Source organism: Theobroma cacao, chromosome 2 (genome assembly GCF_053813885.1).
Source record: "Theobroma cacao isolate CCN51 chromosome 2, ASM5381388v1, whole genome shotgun sequence".
Taxonomy (NCBI): domain Eukaryota; kingdom Viridiplantae; phylum Streptophyta; class Magnoliopsida; order Malvales; family Malvaceae; genus Theobroma; species Theobroma cacao.
Window position 1 is genome coordinate 20813223 of NC_142640.1, and position 20259 is coordinate 20833481.

The 20259-nt window shown below is 37.9% G+C and overlaps 1 protein-coding gene across 1 annotated transcript; it reads left to right on the plus strand.

Moving 5' to 3' along the window:
- Positions 1-1389: 1389 nt before the first annotated feature.
- Positions 1390-10108, plus strand: LOC18609103 (Endosomal targeting BRO1-like domain-containing protein). The gene is made up of 8 exons (XM_007044083.3): positions 1390-2268; positions 2801-3751; positions 4013-4102; positions 4376-4444; positions 7503-7643; positions 8685-8733; positions 9073-9176; positions 9296-10108. The coding sequence occupies exons 1-8, from the start codon at positions 1585-1587 to the stop codon at positions 9815-9817; spliced, it is 2610 nt and encodes an 869-aa protein (XP_007044145.3). The 5' UTR covers positions 1390-1584; the 3' UTR covers positions 9818-10108.
- Positions 10109-20259: the final 10151 nt, after the last annotated feature.

Below are 20259 nucleotides of genomic sequence, written 5' to 3' on the forward strand. Positions count from 1 at the left end.
ACTCCCTTAGAAATTATAAAAATGCCCTTTATCAAGTTAACTTGTTCTTCTCCAATCCTTTGTGAAATCTTTGTATTCTTTTAACACTGGGACAAGGTCCACAATGATCTAAACTACTCGGGTTTACAAAAACTTAAAATTTTGACTCGAGGTACAAAACAACCGTTTTATCCCTATTGCGAAAATGATTGCCACATCTAGTTTTCTTCGTATTTTCATCATTATACATCATTTATTTGGTCTTTATGCTTATTTAGACCTTAAATATAAAAAAATTTCCTTTTGGGAACTTATTAGAGGAAATGACGAAACTACCCCTAGGCTAGGTTATTACGCCTATGCCTTATTATGAGCCTATAGGGGTCGAGGTCCACAGTCATGTCCCTAGGAATCGGGATATGACAATCAAGAAGGATAGAGCCTCTTGAATAGTTTCCATTTAAGGAATCTTTTTATAATAAAGGAGTTTTTACTCTCATCCTCATGTCTTTACAAAATTAATATAAAATGAATTTTACATATATTTTTTAGGTGGTGTTTAGTATGGGTGATTATCCCAAAATCCATTGTAATTTGCAATCACTAATTAATTGGTGTGTTTGATAAAAACTTGGTGATTATTCATGGTAGTGATCTTAAAGTGATTAGATCACCATTTTGAGTAGTTTAATTTCCAATCATAAGGGTGATAACTCTTTTCACCAAGGTGTAATGATTTGTAAAATCAATTATGGACAACTTTATCTTTTTAATATGTGAATAAAAAACCTTGCTTTTTCCAAAAATTAAAAAAAAATTACATAGTAAGCATTTGCTCTTAATGACTTGTAGCCAACTCAAAAAAGACATTACATATTTCTCTCCATGGTTTTTTTTTGGTTATATATATGTGTTTCGATAACAAATTTATTATTATTTTGGTAATTTAATTTAATGAGTTAACAATTAAGTTATTAAAGATAAAATATATGTTTCATATTTGTTTATTGATTTGATTAAGTGAAACTTGTTGAAGAAATAAAATATTAATATTACACAAATTCTTATGTCAATAAACTCCTAAAATTGATTTATTAACTTTAAAACATGATTATTTTAATATTTTCAAACTTTAGTGATTAATAAACAACATGGTGATATTGAAAATGATATCAAAAGTTATCTTATTGTTTAGATATTTTTTCTTTGTTTTTAATTTCCTTTGCTCCACTTAAATAGTTTCATCCGACTATTTACCATTGTTTCTGTTCACCCAAAAATTATGAGATATTACTCCTATTTATTTCATAAATTAAGAAAAAAGAAAGCTATTAATTACGGATTTCTATACGGATTGCGAGGGTTCAAACTAAATAATAAAGCGAGTAAGCGTAGAAAATTGCCAGCTCATTGGCGTGGGACCTCCAACACCTCTGCAATCCCCCTTCCAAGTCGTCCTCCAAATTTCATTCCTTCGACAAGAAGAAAACTCCCTCCCCAAGTCTAAATTTCTTTTCCTTTCTTACAGTCAATCCCAATCCCACGCCTAATAAATCCCTCACTTCTTCTTTCACCTCCAAGTTGATCACCAACACCACCGTCGTTATGGCCGCCGCATCCTCCTCCCCGTCGGCGGCAGCCACCAACATCATGCTAGCAATCTACGAGAAAAAAACCAACTCAATCGACCTGTATCGCCCACTCCGCCAATACATCTCCTTCACATACTCCGAACGCGAAGCCGTTAACCTCGAAGATGACCTTTCCACTGTCAAAACCCTCCGCTCTGATATCGAACGGATGCCCGACCCCTCCCCGACAACCCGACGCGACCTCCTCATCTCATACTTCAAATCCCTTTGCCTAATCGAAACCCGCTTCCCAATCTCCCCTGACAAAGACCACATCAACACAATCCAATTCACTTGGTTTGACGCTTTTAAACAGAAGCAAAAAGCGGTTCAACAAAACATCCATTTAGAAAAAGCCGCCGTCTTGTTTAACCTTGGGGCGGTTTATAGTCAGATTGGCTTGTCTTACGATAGGGCTACGGTGGATGGGAGGAGACAGGCGTCTCATGCCTTTATCGCATCAGCGGGGACGTTTGGGTTCCTCAGAGATAATGCGTCGACGAAGGCGTCGATGGGAAACAGTACGACGGTGGATTTGTCGGTGGAGTGTGCTGGGATGTTGGAGAGGTTGATGTTGGCTCAAGCTCAAGAGTGTGTTTTTGAAAATACTATTGCTAAAGGAAGTACACCTGGAGTTTGTGCCAAGATTTCTAGGCAGGTTGGTTGATTTCTTTTTGTTTTGTTTGGGATTAGTTGAATTGGGCGATGAGAAATGTAATCTGTGTTTTGTGGGATGAATGAGTAGTAGATTATTGTTTTTTGGGGGAATTATCAGATTATGAGGTTAAATTGGGATTAGTTGAATTTGGCGATGAGAAATGGAATCTGTCTTTTGTGGGATGGATGAGTAGTGGATTATTGTTTTTACGGGGAATTATCAGATTATGAGGTTAAATTGAAATGATCAGGGAATTATATGAGAAGGGGTATTTTGGTTTTGATTTAATAAATACTACGTGGTTGTTGCCTTTTCTACTTGTTTTGTTCTTTAAGTAACAAAAAGAAAAACTCAAAAATTTAGTTTGAATACAAAAACAAACCCTATTTTTGAAGAATGAAAAATAAAAAAAATTATTTTTTATAGAATGTAATGCGTGATTTATGTTTTCAAGGAATAGTTACCTTATTATTCAATGCTATGTGGAAACTTGAATTTTTGTTATTTAGGTTTGATATGAGTTTACTTGCAGGTTGGATTATACTACGAGGAAGCTTTAGGAGCATTGAATGCAGCACCTTTGAAGGACCATTTTGACAAAGCATGGATTGCCCATGTGCAGCTTAAGGCGGCTCTTTTCTATGCTGAAGCTTGCTATAGGTACAGTTTGGAGCTACATGAGAAAGAAGAGATTGCAGAAGAAATTGCACGTTTGAGGAGTGGAGTTAGTGCTTTAGTTGAGGCAAAGAAATCATCAAAAGGGGTTGCTGCACAGCTTCTAGATGCAATTAGCAAGTTAGAAGCTAATCTTAATCGCAACCTGGAGAGGGCTGTGAAGGAAAATGATAGGGTTTATCTTATGAGAGTTCCTTCCCCCAGTTCCTTACCACCACTCCCTGCATTTGCTATGGTTAAGTCGATGCAAATGAATGAGGTATTGGATGCAAGCAAAGAGAAAATGTTTGCAAGCCTTGTTCCTGACAGCAGTGCAAAGGCTCTTTCTAGGTATACTGAAATGGTTGATGATGTCATCAGGACACAGGCTGAGAAATTGCAGCAAGGAAGTGAACTAGCCCGAGTAAGGCTCAAGGAAATGGACCTTCCAGATTCTATTCTTGCTTTGGAAGGGAATTTTAATCTTCCAGAAGATCTTAAAAATGAGGTAGAAATAGTGCAAGCTAGTGGGGGTGCAGCTGGTCTGGAGGCTGAGTTACAACAACTTAGGGATTTGAGGAGGGTGAATCAGGAATTGCTCATTCAGACGGAGGAGCTTTTGCAGAAAGAAGCAGCAGAGGATGCCCAGTTTAGAAGTCAGTTTGGAACGCGATGGACTAGGCCGCAATCCAGCACCCTGACAAAGACTTTGCAGGAAAGGTTAAACAAATTTGCAGCTAACTTAAAACAAGCTGCTGAAAGTGATGCACGAATTGAGCGTTCAGTGAGAGAGCATTCTACATTCATGTCAATCCTTGACCGCCGTCCGGTATGTCAAATGGTTATTAGTTGTGTCTGTGACTGTTATTAATTGGCTGGTATAGCTTTTTGCATCTTGTTCTGCTTTTCTTTTTTCTCTTGTCATGTACTTAATATGTTTGCATGAGTCTGTGTGTGGGTACCTTATCATTTTAATAGCATACTTGAAGTGCTAAATTCAATTTTTCTTTTTAGTGGGTTTCAGTTATTCATCTCTTGCTTGTGCGAGTAATACATATGCTATATCTTATGTTCATTCGGCTGTTATCAGATTGAAGCTGCCCTTCCAAGTCTGTCAAGGCCAATAATGTCTTTGGATGCAAATGAAGATGCTATAGTGGGGGCCTTGAAGCAGAGCTTGGTAATTCCCTTTTCTAATGTAATATTTGTTGAATATTTACTCTAAGCTTCAGTTTCCCAAGTACCCAACTCCCCAAGGGCTAAAACAACAAAGAAAAAGATAGAAGAAATGTTAGAAGGGGAGAAGTTTTATTTTATATGATGTTTCTTTTGCACTCTTATGATAGTATTCAAGCCATTCATTTAATTCATTTTCATTTGGTTTCCTGTTTTGCAAGTCAAAGAGATTCTTAGTTTTAAGATTGTTAAATTTCTCATGATATCATCTTTGCAGAGGCAATTAGAGACTCTTGGTGCTCAGAGGGCTGGCCTTGAAGATATGCTTAAAGAGATGAAAAGAAAGGTGTAGTTAACTGTTTGTGCAACTTATCTTCTGCATGCTTGTCTTTTTGATTTTTTATTCTTTGTTCTCTAGAAGTGCAATGTGCATAAACTATAGAATTTGTAGTTTTTTTTTTTCTGTTGTATTGATACTTTTGGCACTATATTGTGATGATCTAGTATTACATCTGTTCCTCCTTGGAGAATACGTGCTACTCAGTAGTTTCTCCCACTCCAAAGAATTTCTGTGCACCAACTAATACTATAAATTGCACTAGCAAAAAAAAAAATATATTAGTATAAATTAGGTTAATTAATTGCGTATCTTGTATTAATAACTTTGTGTATGATACATCATTTTAGAATATTTATATGTTAGTGAGGTTCACCCAAATCTGCAAGTCAGCCTTGTAGAGGAAGTTGGCATTTTGTTTCATTGCCATCTTTATTCTGATAAATTTGAGGAGGATCATGAGGCATGAACACAAAAGCCATAGTTTAGGGCATGTTAGCTTATTTGGAAAAAATGTCTAAAATCAGAATTTACCTTATCAGTTCACCATGATATCGGAGACATGTGAACAACTATATGCATAATCATTCATATTTAGCTGTGCGATAGATGACCTCCATTATCTAGGTGAATGTTATACAATATTAAATGTTGTTTTAGTGATGATTTAGAAAAGGATGTGAGGGGAGAGAGAAGAGGATTTTGGTTGATAAGAATCTTCTGTCGCAGCTGAATGATTTCTAGTTGGTACTTCAAATAATGAAAAAAATTGAAAAAGTGTAATTGCTGTTGCTGCATCTCAATGAGTCTTGTTAATCGGTGCTAAAGAGACCTTTTCAATGTGAAGATTATCATTGATGGCGTCAAGTCTATGGAATTGGTCCATAATTAAATATGTAGTGCAAGGTTATTTCTGCATGGTGTCTCATTTTGCAAAATATATCAGTATGCATATAGGTATGCTTATTGTAACATCCCACTGGTTCTTGTTGGTGGCTACCTTTGCATTTGGCATGTTTATAGAGTAAATCTTTGGAGTAAATCTTTATTTGTGGACAAAAAGGGCAAACTTCCCCTGCCCTGTCCCTAAAGTTTGGCCCAAACACCTTTTTTGTCCCTACACTTCAAAGTGCCATTTTTTTTTCTTGGAACTTTCAGTATGTATCTGAAAAATGCTTTTGTCAGTGTAACCGTTCTTAAACTTCCCAGATGGCTGACACATGTCTGCCTAGTTTTATTAATTACTGGCTGAAAAGAAAGAAAGTAAAAGACAAAAGAAAAACTCACATTTTTTTCCCTTAAAGGTTTTTCCTTTTTCTTTTCTGTTCCAAATCTCCTTCTCAACGTCTACCTCTATCTCCACTTCTAGCACCCCCCCTCAAACCACACTTTCTTTCTCCCTTGCCTCTCCCATTTAATTTTTCTTCTCCTGCTGTGCCCCCTGCTATTTCTCTCTCCCTCACCTGGTGATCTGGTGCCTTCTGCTTCCTTTATTCTCCTTTTTCTTTTTTCCTTCTCTTCTTTCTTTTTCTTTGTTCTCTCTCGCCTCTGTTTTTACCGGAGCTCTCTCTCTCTCTCTAAACCTGATTATAAGCTTTTTTGTTTCTTGCTTCCTTGTTTCCATCCCACTTTCCAATAAACAACTTAAAAACATCACCCTCATTTATTGCTGTTTCCTTTGTGCTGCACTAGTGTCTAAAGATTTTCTTTCCTTTTTTATTTTTGTATCGCTTTGAGAACAGATAAGAAGAAGTATAATCCAATAAGAACTAAAAAAATGTCCAAACCAGATGAGATTCATGCACTGCTTCTTGTGCAAGCAAGAAAGCTCTTTCTCAAGGATAACAAATTCATGCTCACGTGATAAACTCTTGATCTCTGATTGAATCTGCGTTTTTGGGAACTAAGCTTGTGTTTATGTTTGGCACGTGTGGGTCACTTGACTGCGAAGTTTTTTAATGGAATGTATCTAGGAATGATTATAATTTTGAATATGGTTATCAGTGCATATGATTTAAATTTGGAATATTTGTACTTATAAGGAAATGAGGTATTTAGAGTTCTAGTTGCTTGCTTAAAACTCTATTTGGTGGTTGAAATCCATGGTCGGCTTTCAAGTGTGGGTATGATACATGATGATTGGTATGATATAAAAGTGTTTGTTGCCAATTCAATAGTATCCATGTATGCAGAGAGTGCAATGATCACTCTGGTGCAAGGAGATTAGTCAACAGAATGATCTCTAGGCTGCCAGGTTTGCTGGAGAATGAGAGATGTGGAATCATTTGAGAGAGATTTGAAATAGAACAGAAAAAGGAAAAAAATTTTACAGAAAAGCTTCTTCCCACCCTTTTCAGGTTCCTTTTTTTTCCTTTATAGTATAAAGTATAAAATATCAAGCTAATGAAGTACTACACACCAGCTAACGTGTCTTGTCAGGCTGGGTTAGCTGTTCCGGTAGCAGAACAATTTTTGGATACAAATTGGAAACTTGAGGATAAAAATGTTATGTTTTCGGTTGTGAGGATGAAAATGGTGTTTGGCTTGAACTTAAGGGATGGCAGGAGCAATTTACCTAGAAAAATAATTCAATTTTGATTTTCTTACTATTGTTCTTTCCTGATTGTATATGTGGAAAATGAATTTACTATAGTATTGCTGTATTTTTCTTTTAGAAATGACCGTCAGATTTGTCTTCATAGATGATTTCCTTGTTTCAAGCTTTCTGTTAATTATTGTTCAGGCTTCATAGTATGGATAGAAGTTAAATTAAATGATTATTAAATGTTGGCTAAAAAACTAAAAAATCCCTGTACTTTCTCAAAATCCCTAGATAAGCCTCTTTAATTAAGCCCTTAAAGTACCATTTTTGTTTAATTAAACCCTTGTTTTGCATGAAAACTTCTAAAATCCATTATTTTTGCCATGTCTATGCAACCGTTATCACTGCAACATCAACATCTAGGTGGCTTGTTTTAGAAATCATTTGTTAATCTAACTACTGTTGTCATAGGTGATAGATTGGCATTTACCATAAACTTGACTCCTCTTATGACAATGGCTGCAGGATGACATACTACCCAAGTTGATGACATCCACTGGCTCCTATGAGGATCTTTTCAGGAAAGAGATAGCCAAGTATAATCACATATGTGAGGAAATCACCCAAAACATTGAGGCACAAGAACAATTGTTGATGCAAATTCAGGTCTAATTATCTTTTCTCTTTATTTTTCCATGTTCATTTGTATTTTTTCAACACTTGCATCTAATAGTTTCAAACAGCAGAGCTGTACTTGTCAAAAAAAAAAAAAGCAGAGCTGTTTATTTATTACACTGAATAATATATGTTCAATAATTGATAAAAAAAAATCTGGGAATAGTTTGTTATCAAGTGACTATCATGTATGCTTCTTTTTCCGTTTCATTGTTTTGAACTCTTAAGGTAATGGGGCATATTGTTTACAAGACACTGCATCTTGGTTTTACTAGTGGTAAAAAGAGTTGGGGCCTTCCTTCTGATAGCTTAAGGTGGCTGTGCTATTTATTCCATGTGGATGGTTGCATATACAAACTCGTTATTCGCCATCAGCAAACCTGAATGATAAACTAATCTAATGAGCTTTCATGCCTTAAGAATAGTTATTGTAAAAATAAAAAAAGGAAAAAGAGGAAAAAAGAAAAACATTAATTAACATGAGTGCATTTATTGGGTATAATTCTAAATATGGTACCTTTTGTGGGTCTTCCTCAAACTTTTGTTTCGGGTCTCTGCCCACATGCATCTTGCCTTGCTACATCTAGTTCAATCTTGGACTATAAAACATTGAGGAAATTACTTTTACAATGGTGGCCTAGTATCTCGGTGTTGTTTGGTGCTCTTTGAATGCCAGATCATCAGAATAACACCAGAAGTTTCTGTACCATAGTGCTTTAGACCATAAAAAGTTATCTATCTTGTATGTTTTCTTCTACTGTTTTTCTTTAAATAATTTTAAATGATAGCTTCTCTTTCTCTTGCTCTCTTCTTCTCTTTCTCCTAATTTTTGATAATTATATTTTGAATTAGGGTAGACTTGGGTGTATCAACCTTGGTCTTCTCATGAAGTTAATATGTATGATATGCTAGTCGCTTGCAGCTTCTAATGCTGTAATTTGGGTTTTAATTATTAGATTGTGATCTTTGCTGATTATTTGGAAATGCTACCTGAATGACTTTCTGTTTATATTTTTCATTCTCTTTCTGCAGGCTCAAAATCAAGAGTTCTCTGCTGTCTTTAATCTTGAAGATTATAAAGGTACATTTTGTTCGCTTTTATTGCACCTATTAATAAATAGTATGGGAATGCCATAAGCATGCATTGACCTTGGGAATGATGTGTCTAGACCAACGGTGAAGAATTTCTATCTGTATCATATAGTTTGTTTAAGCATATAATTAGAAATTAGAGTACAGTTTGATAACCAGCAGTTATGTAAAATTCAATCTGTAATTCCAGTCAATTTCATATTTTTGTGCAATGATTTTTAGGGTTACTTTAGTCAAAGTTTCAACATTTGAACAGTTTGTATTCATTTTTCTAACAAGATCTTTTCTGTTTCTTTGGTTTAACTTTTTAAATCAATATTTGTTTCAGCATCACGAGACAAGTGTTACAAGCAAATTCAGGCCGCTGTAGCAAAATGTAAAGAAATCAAGGAGAATATCAATGAGGGGCTGAAATTTTATGTTACCCTTCAGGTGAGAAGTTGCACATTCATTGCTTTAGGCAGTATTTTAGAGCCATTATTGTTCAATGAAACTTGGCCTATTTATAAATCATCTGTGCATAACTCTTAAATTGCTTTCCTATTATACAGGATGCAATCAATAATATCAAGCAGCAGTGCAGTGATTTTGTTATGACTCGAAACATCCAGTGTCGAGAAATGATGGAAGATGTTCAAAGACAAATGGCAGGTTTCAGCTTCCAGGATCGCAAGAACACAGGTCCATACCCGCCAGTTGGACAGCCCCATCAAACTCCGAGATCCAGTTCACAGCAGCAAACAGAGCCTCAGAGTATTTCCCATCCTTCTTCCCAAACTCCTTACTATAGACCTCCTGAGCAGCCAATGCCTGGGTATGGTCATCCTCCTCCCCCTTACAGTGCCCCGCAGCAACCATCTCCATACCACATTCCCCCATCAGCAGCTCCTTATCCTCCCCCACAGGCCCAACAACAGGCACCAGTCAGCCATGAGTATGGCCAACCTGCCTATCCAGGGTGGCGTGGGCCATATTACAATGCCCCTGCACAGCAACCTGGATCTCTTCCTCGACCTCCTTATACCATTCCAAATCCATATCATCCCCACCAAAGTGGTTACTATAAGCAATGATTTTCTAGTCCACCCTTTTTCGCTCTGAACACATAATTATTTACTGTCTTTCTATGTTTATCCTTCTCCTAATCTGCTGCGCAATGGATTGGGTTCAATTAGATTTAACTTTTTGCTATATAGCATATTAATTTTGAATGTCTGATGTATGTTGGTTCCCCTAATAATTTGTGTGTGAAGGCCTGGTTTTCTTTTAAGAGTTTTTTATGTATATTCGATCATTTTTGTATGTAGAGATTAGTGTGACAATGCCAGTTATGTCTATGACAAGATTTTTGGGCATTTGCCTAACATTGTGTTCCTGCTGTATTGAAGCTGCCTTTAGAAAATGATTAGCATTCTCATGCTAGTAGCATTTTGCATGCGAAGGACAGTGTTAGGGTGTCATGGCACGTGAGTTCCAAGTCATTTGAGAAAGTTTGGCATGTGACATAGGGCATGGGCTTGTGCAAGATTTTTGTTTTGATAATTGAGTTTTGTAATTCACGTGGGATCTTGGGCTTTTGTCGTTCGGCTGGTCGCCAAAGCCTCGTAGATCCGGAGTAACTGAGGTCCTGCTCTGCCTGAACCTAATTGGAAAAGTTCAATATTGGCCGCAATCTGTAGCATCTCTTTCTCACCCCTCCTCTTTTGGTTGTAATTCACCACAGCATTAGTAGGATAAGCCACCAAACAGAAGAAAATTAAAACGGTAAATATCCGTGTACCCATATAGTACTTGCTGCTATGCTATGGGGTATAAGCTTTAGTTAGATAAAAACTTCTGTCAACAGCCCACTGCTCTAGTGTTCATGGCTGAGCTGTCTCTAAGGAAAATTGCTTTGAGGAGGAACTGAGCAATTGACTTTTGATTATCCAGTGTCAGATGAGTGGGAGATACAAAATTTATCCCCATTTTCTTGCAACTACCATCACAAAATCAAGAACCATATTATCCTCACTGATGGATGTTATAAAATTAATAAAACACAACAAAAATATCAAAAGTAATTTTTTGGTGAGAATTGGTCAAATTATGCATTTAGTTCTTATTGTTTGTCAAAGTGATGTATTTAATCTTGGTAATTCTGTATACTACAAGACACGAATTTAAACAACTTTGGATTTAGGCTGATCATGTTCTGTGTATTGATCATTTCAAACCTGCTTAACCTGTTGAAGATCTGTGTAAGGCATGATTAGTTAATCAATTTGTTATCCATTTATATAGTTGTGTTCACATGTTATGTAGACATTTTTAGTGTCAATACTCATTTATGATCCATGTAAAACATTAATATTTTTATGATAATTAAGATTTATTAATATTAATATATTTGATAAATATCTTGAAATTTATGCCTTTCAAAAATAATAATATGATATTTATAATTTTTTGTAGTAAATTTGAATAATAAAATTATATTTTAATTGTGCATATTTTAATTTAATTGTTTTAATAACGTTAATCGTATCAATCACATTTTAAACATATCAATCAAGTTGATCATGTAACCATGTTATGAATCATATAAATTTTAATCATATTAATCATGCCATGTCGTATATATAAAATTTAGAGGAAATTGTGAAAAATGGACCTCCTAATAAGATGATTTTAGAAATAATCACCCATATAAAGTTATCTGTTTCTAGCAAAAAAAAAAAAAAACCATGAGTAGACCAAAATGCCCTTAAAAACATCGTTTCAAATTAGGGTCTCGATATCTCCCTCTGGCCAGAGAGAAAATAGAAATAAATAAATGCTCAGCTGTTTGAGCTTAGTCATCTTTCTCTCTCAACTCTCTGAACTGTCTCAACTCTGCCAACTCTCTGTTGAGCACCATCGTCATCGGGCTGTGGTCTATCTCTCGGCATCTGGCCATATTGTTGTAGATTAACAGACCCTATAGTAGATATGACATCAAGGTATGTTATTGGGTTTATTGTTGCAACACTTAAATTTCTGAAACATTTGGTGTAAATTAGAACATGGATTAGAAACATTGCCCAAATTTGTTACACGCCATGCATCTATAACATGTGTTAGTGTTATTTTAACGTGTCACGACATTGGTTATTTTAGGGCAGTTCGTGTAACGAGTCAATAATTACACTGATTGGCGTGTCACACGCCATGGGTAATTTAGCCTAGTTCGTGTAAAGACACAGTAATTATAGTAATTGGCATGCCAACGTTGGCATGTTACAACATTTTACGTTATATACATGGCGTGTTACAACATTTTACGTTATATGCATGACGTGTTACAACATGACTGACAAATTCTAGAACACGGCATGTCATGTAATGTGTTAAATGATTAACAAATTATTGTTGTTTTCAAAATTTCAGTGGGGTTCCAATTGTGCGACTTATGATAAGACACGGTGGTCAGTGGGTGGATGGCATTTACAAAGGTGGTGAGTCACGAATGCAGGTGGTTATGAGTGATTTGTCATTTGTGGGATTGATGAAGCTGGTTGAAGATGTTGTTAGGGTAAACTCAGAAATTGACGAGATTGAGTTACATGCATTGATCAGTACACCCAGAGAGCTATCACGGTCAATTATCAAGGACGATGAGGATATTGCATTAATTCTTCTAGAACAGAGGAATGTTCTGACTATGTATGTCAGTATTAAGGGACACCAAACAAATGTTATGTCACATGAAGAAGTTGAACAACATGGTAACCAGCTCAATCAAAATGAGATATACAATTCTTCACATATACCACAACATTCGGTTTGTAACCCACAACAATGGCAATTGACATACGCACAAGACTTTGTGTAGCCCAGTAAACACACGACATTCATAGAATAGTTGGCAACACAATTTCGATTAGGATGTGCATCGAACCAATTAGTTACTTGTGTCCAACAAATGCAACGATCGGGTGAAATTGTATAGGGTGTAATGAAATTTCCAAATGAAAATGCGACACTTGAGGACAACACTGCGACGTTGGAGGGTGAAACTATGACGCTCGAGGATAATATTACATCTGATGAGGGAAATGAGGATTTGTTCCTTGCTTGTGAAGATAGATTTGATGACAATTCGGATGATGGGCCTGATGAATGGCATGATGAGAGTTCAGACAAGGATTGGCTTTATGATAGTGACATTCGAATTTGCAATAATGTTGAAGGCGAAACGGAACCTGTTGGAGGTGTTGATGTAGGAGATGTTCAATGTGATGACCCCATATACAATAACCCCATCGCTGATTAGAACAGGATTCGTTCCCCTGGTACATTACTCCATGACAGTTATTAGAAAAGGGGAAATTGAGGGATATCTAGTACGTGGGGTAATTCCAGGTGCAGAAAGGTTCTCTTTCCAAACAATTACAACTGAGGAGTCGATATATGCCGATGATCGCTTATACAAAGGAAGAATATTTTCCTCGAACGCCAAGTTGAAACGAGCTTTGAATATGTTGGCTTTAAAAGAGCAGTTTAGGATAAGAGTAAAAAGGTCATGTAAAGCTCGTTATGAAGTTGGTTGCAAGGACAAGGCATACAAGTTCAGTGTGCGTGCAACGAAGTTACCTGAAGGAGGAGATTATTGGCCAGTTCGGACATTCCATAAAGTACACACGTGTACTGTTGATGGTTTGCAAGGGCGATTTGCAACCGCAAGTGCGAAGATAATTGGTGAACTTATGTCACACAAGTTTCAGGCTAATGGAGTAGCATTGAGACCTAAGGACATTATTGCTGAGATGAGGGTTCAGGGGGGATTGGAATGCCTGTATGGTAAGGCCTGACAAGCAAAGGAGTATGCAGAGAGGCTTATTTTCGGTCCCTTAGAGGAGTCATTTCAACTTCACTATCGTATTTTTATATGTTGGAACAAGAAAATCCTGGCACAGTCACTACAGTAGCTACTGATGAGGCAGAAAGATTCAAATATTGTTTCTGGGCATACGAGGCTTGTATTTAGGGGTTTAGGGATGTAATGCGTCTTACAATTGCAATTGATGCGACACATCTGAAAGGCAGGTTCAAAGGTGTTCTGTTTGTCGCTATATGCAAAGATGCGAACGAGTGCGTATATCCAGTTACGTTTGGCATTGGCCATATTAAGGACGAAGACTCGTGGACGTGGTTTCTTAGCAAGCTGTGTGATACGGTTGGTTGTCTTGAAAACACTATGTTCATTTATGATAAACATCTCGGCATTAAGAAAGCAATCCAAAATACATACCCAAAAGTGCACCACGGTTTATGCTGGTACCACTTGAAGAAAAACTTTAAAAACAAGTTCAAACGTGACGACGTTTCTATGATTTTCACCCTTGCTCGAGATTGCTATAAGGTTTTCGATTTCAACAGACATATGAACTAGCTCAAGCAGATTCATGCAGGAGCCCACGCTGACCTTATGAGAATAGGCCTTGAGAGATGGGCACATGCCTGTTCACCGGCAAGGCGATACCAAATGATGACATCCAACATTGCGAAATGTGTTAACTCATGCTTGAAGCATGCAAGACAAATGCCAATCATTGTTTTGATCAAGTTCATCAGAGACATGTTCCAGCGTTGGTTCCATGACCGGTACGAGGAGGTCGTCAAGGTGACCACGCCCCTCAGCCCTTGGGTTGCCAAGCAGTTGAGCAAACGATTCAATGATGCACATCGTTTTGTGGTTAAACTTATCAATCGAGTGAAGTTCGAAGTTAAAGACGAAAAGATGGATGAACTTGTAAACCTGTCCACGAAGACGTGTTCATGTTGTGAGTTCCAAACAGATTTACTGCCATGCAGCCATGCCATTATAGCAATAAGTTCAGAATATCTTTATTTCTTATTTGAACCCTAATTGACATAGTATTTACATTGTGCTTGAACATTGAGATCATTGTATTTTTTAGTAAATGCAAACGTGAAGCCATTGAATTTTGTGCTGACTACTACAAGACAACCGTTTTGGTGGAGGGTTATGCGGAGTCAATTCGTCCGGTAGGGCATCTTACTGAGTGGGACATCCCCCTTCATGTGAAATAAATTGTTGTGTTGCCACCACCTTAGCGAGGTCAAACGAGAAGACCTAAGAGGAGAAGGATTCCATCGGTCGATGAAGGCAATCGAGCACGGAGATGTTTGCAATGCAAGAGGTACGGGCATAACAGATAGAATTGCCCATCCCCATTTGTAGTTCCATCCACAAATCCGTCACCATCTCTAAGTCAATCGTCGCCTCCATGAGTGCGCTGACTAAAAACATGTTCAGGTTGCAGATAAATCGGTCACACACGTAACAACTGTCCAATACGAAGGACAATGTCTGAAAACGTAGGGTGTCTTGTGGATGAAGATGGCTTGTCGGCCTAACTAAATGTGTAACCCATGTGCAATACCTGTGTCACAGTTTGCTTTTGCAGTATCTTACATTCATTCATATTTGGATTTTGTGTTTATTAGTTTCCTCTTGTAGATGAGTCTTTATTTTTTTTATTAATTTTGTAGATATATTATTTGATTATTAATTTCATTTTTTCTGTAGTTCTGAACACTGAGTAGACTTGCGAAGTCCCTATACTGTTACCCCCTTTCTCACATTTTATTACGACTTGTATGTAACAATTAATGATTTAATTTAATTTCTTTCTATTTCATTTGATTTAACCTTTTATGTTCTTACAATCAAATCTCTTACAATCTATAAAATTAATTCATCTAACTTTAGTAGCTTTCTAAATCCTAATATTCAATTTGTTTTTGTAATTTTTTAATTACAACGTTTATTTTATCTTATTAATACCAAGGAGTTTACTTCAAAGGATGCAAGTATAAAAAGAGGAAATTATGGACTAATTAAAAATATATCATATGAAATTTAAGATTAAAACACATGACTTGACTAAACAAATTTAAAATATTTATAATCATCCAATCAAATTTTATCTATGAATCATCATAATTATTTTTTATTAAATTAAAACATTTTAAAAATAAAATGTTTTATATAAAGAAGAAAATCCCTCAAAATTATATTATGCTAAGCTAATAAAAGAAATTCCACGTGGCATTTTTGACCACGTGGTGTGGGGGTTAAGATTACGCTGTAATTGGTACATGTCAATCACATCTTGTGGTGACACACTAAGTGGAAGCAGATAGTTGGCGTGACACGCTAAGTGCATGCAGATTTTGGTGGTGACACGTTGACTTCTTGCAGTATTGTGGAGTGACACGGCACACCCCATATTGTGGTGACACATTAAGTGGAAGCAGATAGTTGGCGTGACACGTTGAGTGCATGCAGATTTCGGTGGTGATACATTGACTTCTTGCAATATTGTGGGGTGACACGGCACGCCTTATCTGGTGGTGACCCGCTAAGTGGAAGTAGATAGTTGGCGTGACTCACTGAGTGCATGCAGATTTCAGTGGTGACACGCTGACTTCTTGCAATATTATGGGGTGACACGACACACCCCATCTTGTGGTGACACGCTGAGTGGAACCAGATACTTGGCGTGACATGCTGAGTGATGCAGATTTCGGTAGTGACACGCTGACTTCTTGCAGTATTGTGGGGTGACATGGCACGCCCCACCTTATGGTGACACGTTGAGTGGAACCAGATACTTGGCGTGACACGTTGAGTGCATGCAAATTTTGGTGGTGACACGTTAACTTCTTGCAGTATTGTGGGGTGACACGGCATGCCCCATCTTGTGGTGACACACTGAGTGAAACCAGATACTTGGCGTGACACACTAAGTGCATGCAGATTTTGGTGGTGACACGCTGATTTCTTGCAGTATTGTGGGGTGACACGGCACGCCCCATCTTGTGGTGACACACTGAGTGAAACCAGATACTTGGCGTGACATGTTGACTTCTTCCAGTTTTCAAGGGTGACACGCCATGCCCCAATAGGGTGACACGCCACGTGGTTGCAGTATTAATTTCAAGGCACTGTGTTTGAATTGAGAAAGAAAAAGTCATGTATAAAATGTACGAATATTAAAATTAATAAAATTAATTACATATACAAAAAAAATGTACAGACAAGGGACGATATGTTCAGGGTTCGCTCTCACAACTGTTGAAAAAAAATTTTAGAGCGTATTGGCGACGCATATTTGTAATCATATTCTGCTTAACTTTGATCGGTTACGATTGCAAAATATCGTCAATGTACCCTATCATGAACATGCTGTAGTTGACACTATCATTCTGCTGATGCACTTTAGCTTTTGGCAAATGAATTTCCAATGGCATTGACGTCAAATCCCTTGTCTTCTGCTATGTTTTGTTGAAATAACCGGCTTGGTGGCAGATGATTGGCAAAATTGTCGTAAGGGGTGTCATCTGAGCAGCTCGCACTCCGTTATTCTTAGCATCTGAAGTTTTTGTGGAGTCCACCACCTTGATCGTCCACCTCACCAAGTCGATCTTCGCTACCACCAAATGTCCACCCACATTGCAAGGCGCGAGGATGAAATCGACATCTTTCCATTTTTTACAGTATGTAACCTTCTCACCCTCCACGTATGCCCGTAACTCATCTGGAATTTTCATAGTCGATCGAGCCTCTTTTGTTGGAAATGAGGTGTGTAGCATATGGATGGTGTCTTGTGAAGCATGTATACATTAGCTTACACTTAATGCAATAAAAAACTTAGTATTTTCAGAATTTAAAATTTTTCAAATAAACTTACGAAGAATATCGTGTCAACCACGCATGCACGAGTAGTGTATAGCTTTGACTTCGGCCTTGTCATCCACTTAGAAAGTATGCTGAGGCATGCGTCTATATGCTCACTACTCATTTCTTCTTTGAGATCCTCTAATGTTGTGAAAAATTCAGCCCCTTGATCCCTTAAGATCTTGACGTTACGCCTGCATATGTAATAGAATGAGTTAGAAAAGCCTTGGTGGATTAATGTTTCATTAAAAAACAATATTTGCAATGTTATTTATGCGCTTACCTCACACACTTGTCTTTCTTGAAAGCTTCACACGCTTCGACCATTGTGCTCTTAACATCCCGACGGCTCATTGAGGGGTCGACGTACGGGCTTGCCTTGTATTTGCTCGTCATTTTTACCCATGCTTGATCCGTTGGGTTTAAAATTTGTGCTGCACGATGATGGACATTAGATGACTCTTGTGACGACAACCGTGAGCTGCTGGCTTTAGGAGTGCTCTGAGGAAGATGGTCCCTTTCTGTTGCTACCTCGACTAATGCATCGGCTTGAGGAAGATGCTTTCCTTCAACCACGACTGAGTGAAGGTCCCCCTCCCCTCCCGTAAATGCATCGATAACTGAATCAGCCTTAGGAATAGGGTCTTCTTCAGAATCATGTGATTGAAAGGTCACATCCCCTACCATAGCATTATCTGGATCGGCCTTAGGAACAGGGTCTCCGGTAGCACCACTACGTCATCGTGAATGTGTAGACCAAGTTCATCATGTTGCCCATCATCAGCATCATCATGGTCCTCACCAGCACCGTGAACAGCATCATCGGATCAGCCTCAAGAACAGGGACTCCGTCAGACCCAACTACGTCATCATGAATGTGCAGACCAGGATCATCATGCTACCCATCATCATCATCATTGTGGTCTTCACCAACACCATGAGATGAAGGACCGACCTACAAAATGAGACAAACGGGAAAATTCATTAGCTCATATAATACCACAAACCACAAACCACAAACCGAGAACAAACAATAGAACTACACCTACTAAATGTAAACAACCAATATATGAGCGAATATAGAATAGCGTACCTGTGATTTCAATCCTTTTAGAATTCAAGCAACGACATGGTCCTCAAACATCTGCATCGCCAGAGTCAACGAACTGAATTAAAGCTTTCATCTTCGACATGTCTTTTTTATACCGGTGCATGATCCGTCGTAGCTGACGCTTCGTGACTACTCCATCATTGACTCTTGTCGAATGGGTCAACTGCAATAACATAGATTACTGTGTTATTCAATAGTCATATATGGAATTGTTAAACATTACCCGTTACAACTTTAATATCCTTACCGGCGGCTTGTTACCACTTTGCGATTGAGTAGGACAGATCTGTGGTTGAGGAGCTATCGTCGCCTCCCTCAACTATAATAACATAAATTACTGTGTTACTCGATAAACATATGTGAAAATATTGAACACAAATCGTTAGAACCCATCTTACCGACGGGGGGTTTAACATTGTGCTTCTGAGGAAAACCTCTCAGTGGTTGAGGAGCTATTGTCGCATGGTCCAACTGCAAACACAGATATGTTATTCGATAATTACATATGGAATTGTTGAACACAAACCATTATAACCGCCCTTACAGGCTCGTCGTTAGCACTGTGAATCTGAGGAGTACCTCTCGGTGGTTGTGGAGCTGTCATCGCATGGTCCAACTGCAAACACATATATGTTATTCGATAATCACATATGGAATTGTTGAACACAAACTGTTAGAATCGTCTTTACCGGCTCTTCACTACCATTGCCATGGTCATCACCTTCCTCCATTAACTCGGGGATCGACAGCTCATCGAAGACAACAGTAGAGGTACGCCTCTGCTTCATGGCACCAGTGGCTCTTTTGTGCTCAAGTTTCTCTTATTTTCTCTCACACCTAATCCCCAGTCTGCCCGATCCTCCATGTGCCCTATTGGCAAGTATTGGTGGCCCTCAGATAACGAGACATCAATGTCCACAAAACAATCCCAGTTGGCCTTATCCGGGGTGGGCTCCAAGGTCTCCACTGCCCACAATTGCAAAATAGGAATTCTGATTAAATTTTAGGAAAAATTATTATACAAATTCACAACAGAAATTAGTAGTTGTTCATTCACTTGTTGAGATGACTCCAACATATCAACTGCCTTGTAGAAGTTTTTTGGCTTTTGGTTGCATTGCCATCTGCACATGCATGGGTAGACGTTGTCCTTTGGAGTAGAGGGGGCAACTATCTTTTGCAAGGCCAAAATTGCCTCCATTGCCCAAAACTGCAAGTCAAATGTAACCATTATCAGACCGTAAATGATAAACGATTACAACCATAAATTATTATGTCAAAAGGAAAATGAAAAATGTTACGTGACTGTACCTTATCACCCACGTAAATTCATAAATGTTGTACCATAAACGTTCCTTCTGCACATTCGAGGAAGGCACTTCGAACCCCTTCAAAAGGTAGTGCAAGGTCAGCCTCCAAACATAGTGAACCCATGGGAAGACATTCCAAGTGTCGATGTCCTCCACCAATGATAAGAGCCAAAGTGTCACTCGTCTACGGTAGTATTGACCAAATAAAATGTTATTCACGATCAAGATGAGTGCCATCTTGGTCGCGTCTCCCGGTCGCTAAAAGTTACCTCCGTGAAATGTATCAAGCAACACCTGCAACTTAACTCTCTGCTGCCCGTCCCAGTATCGTGCATGAATTTCGTCCACAACAACCTCGTATGGTCA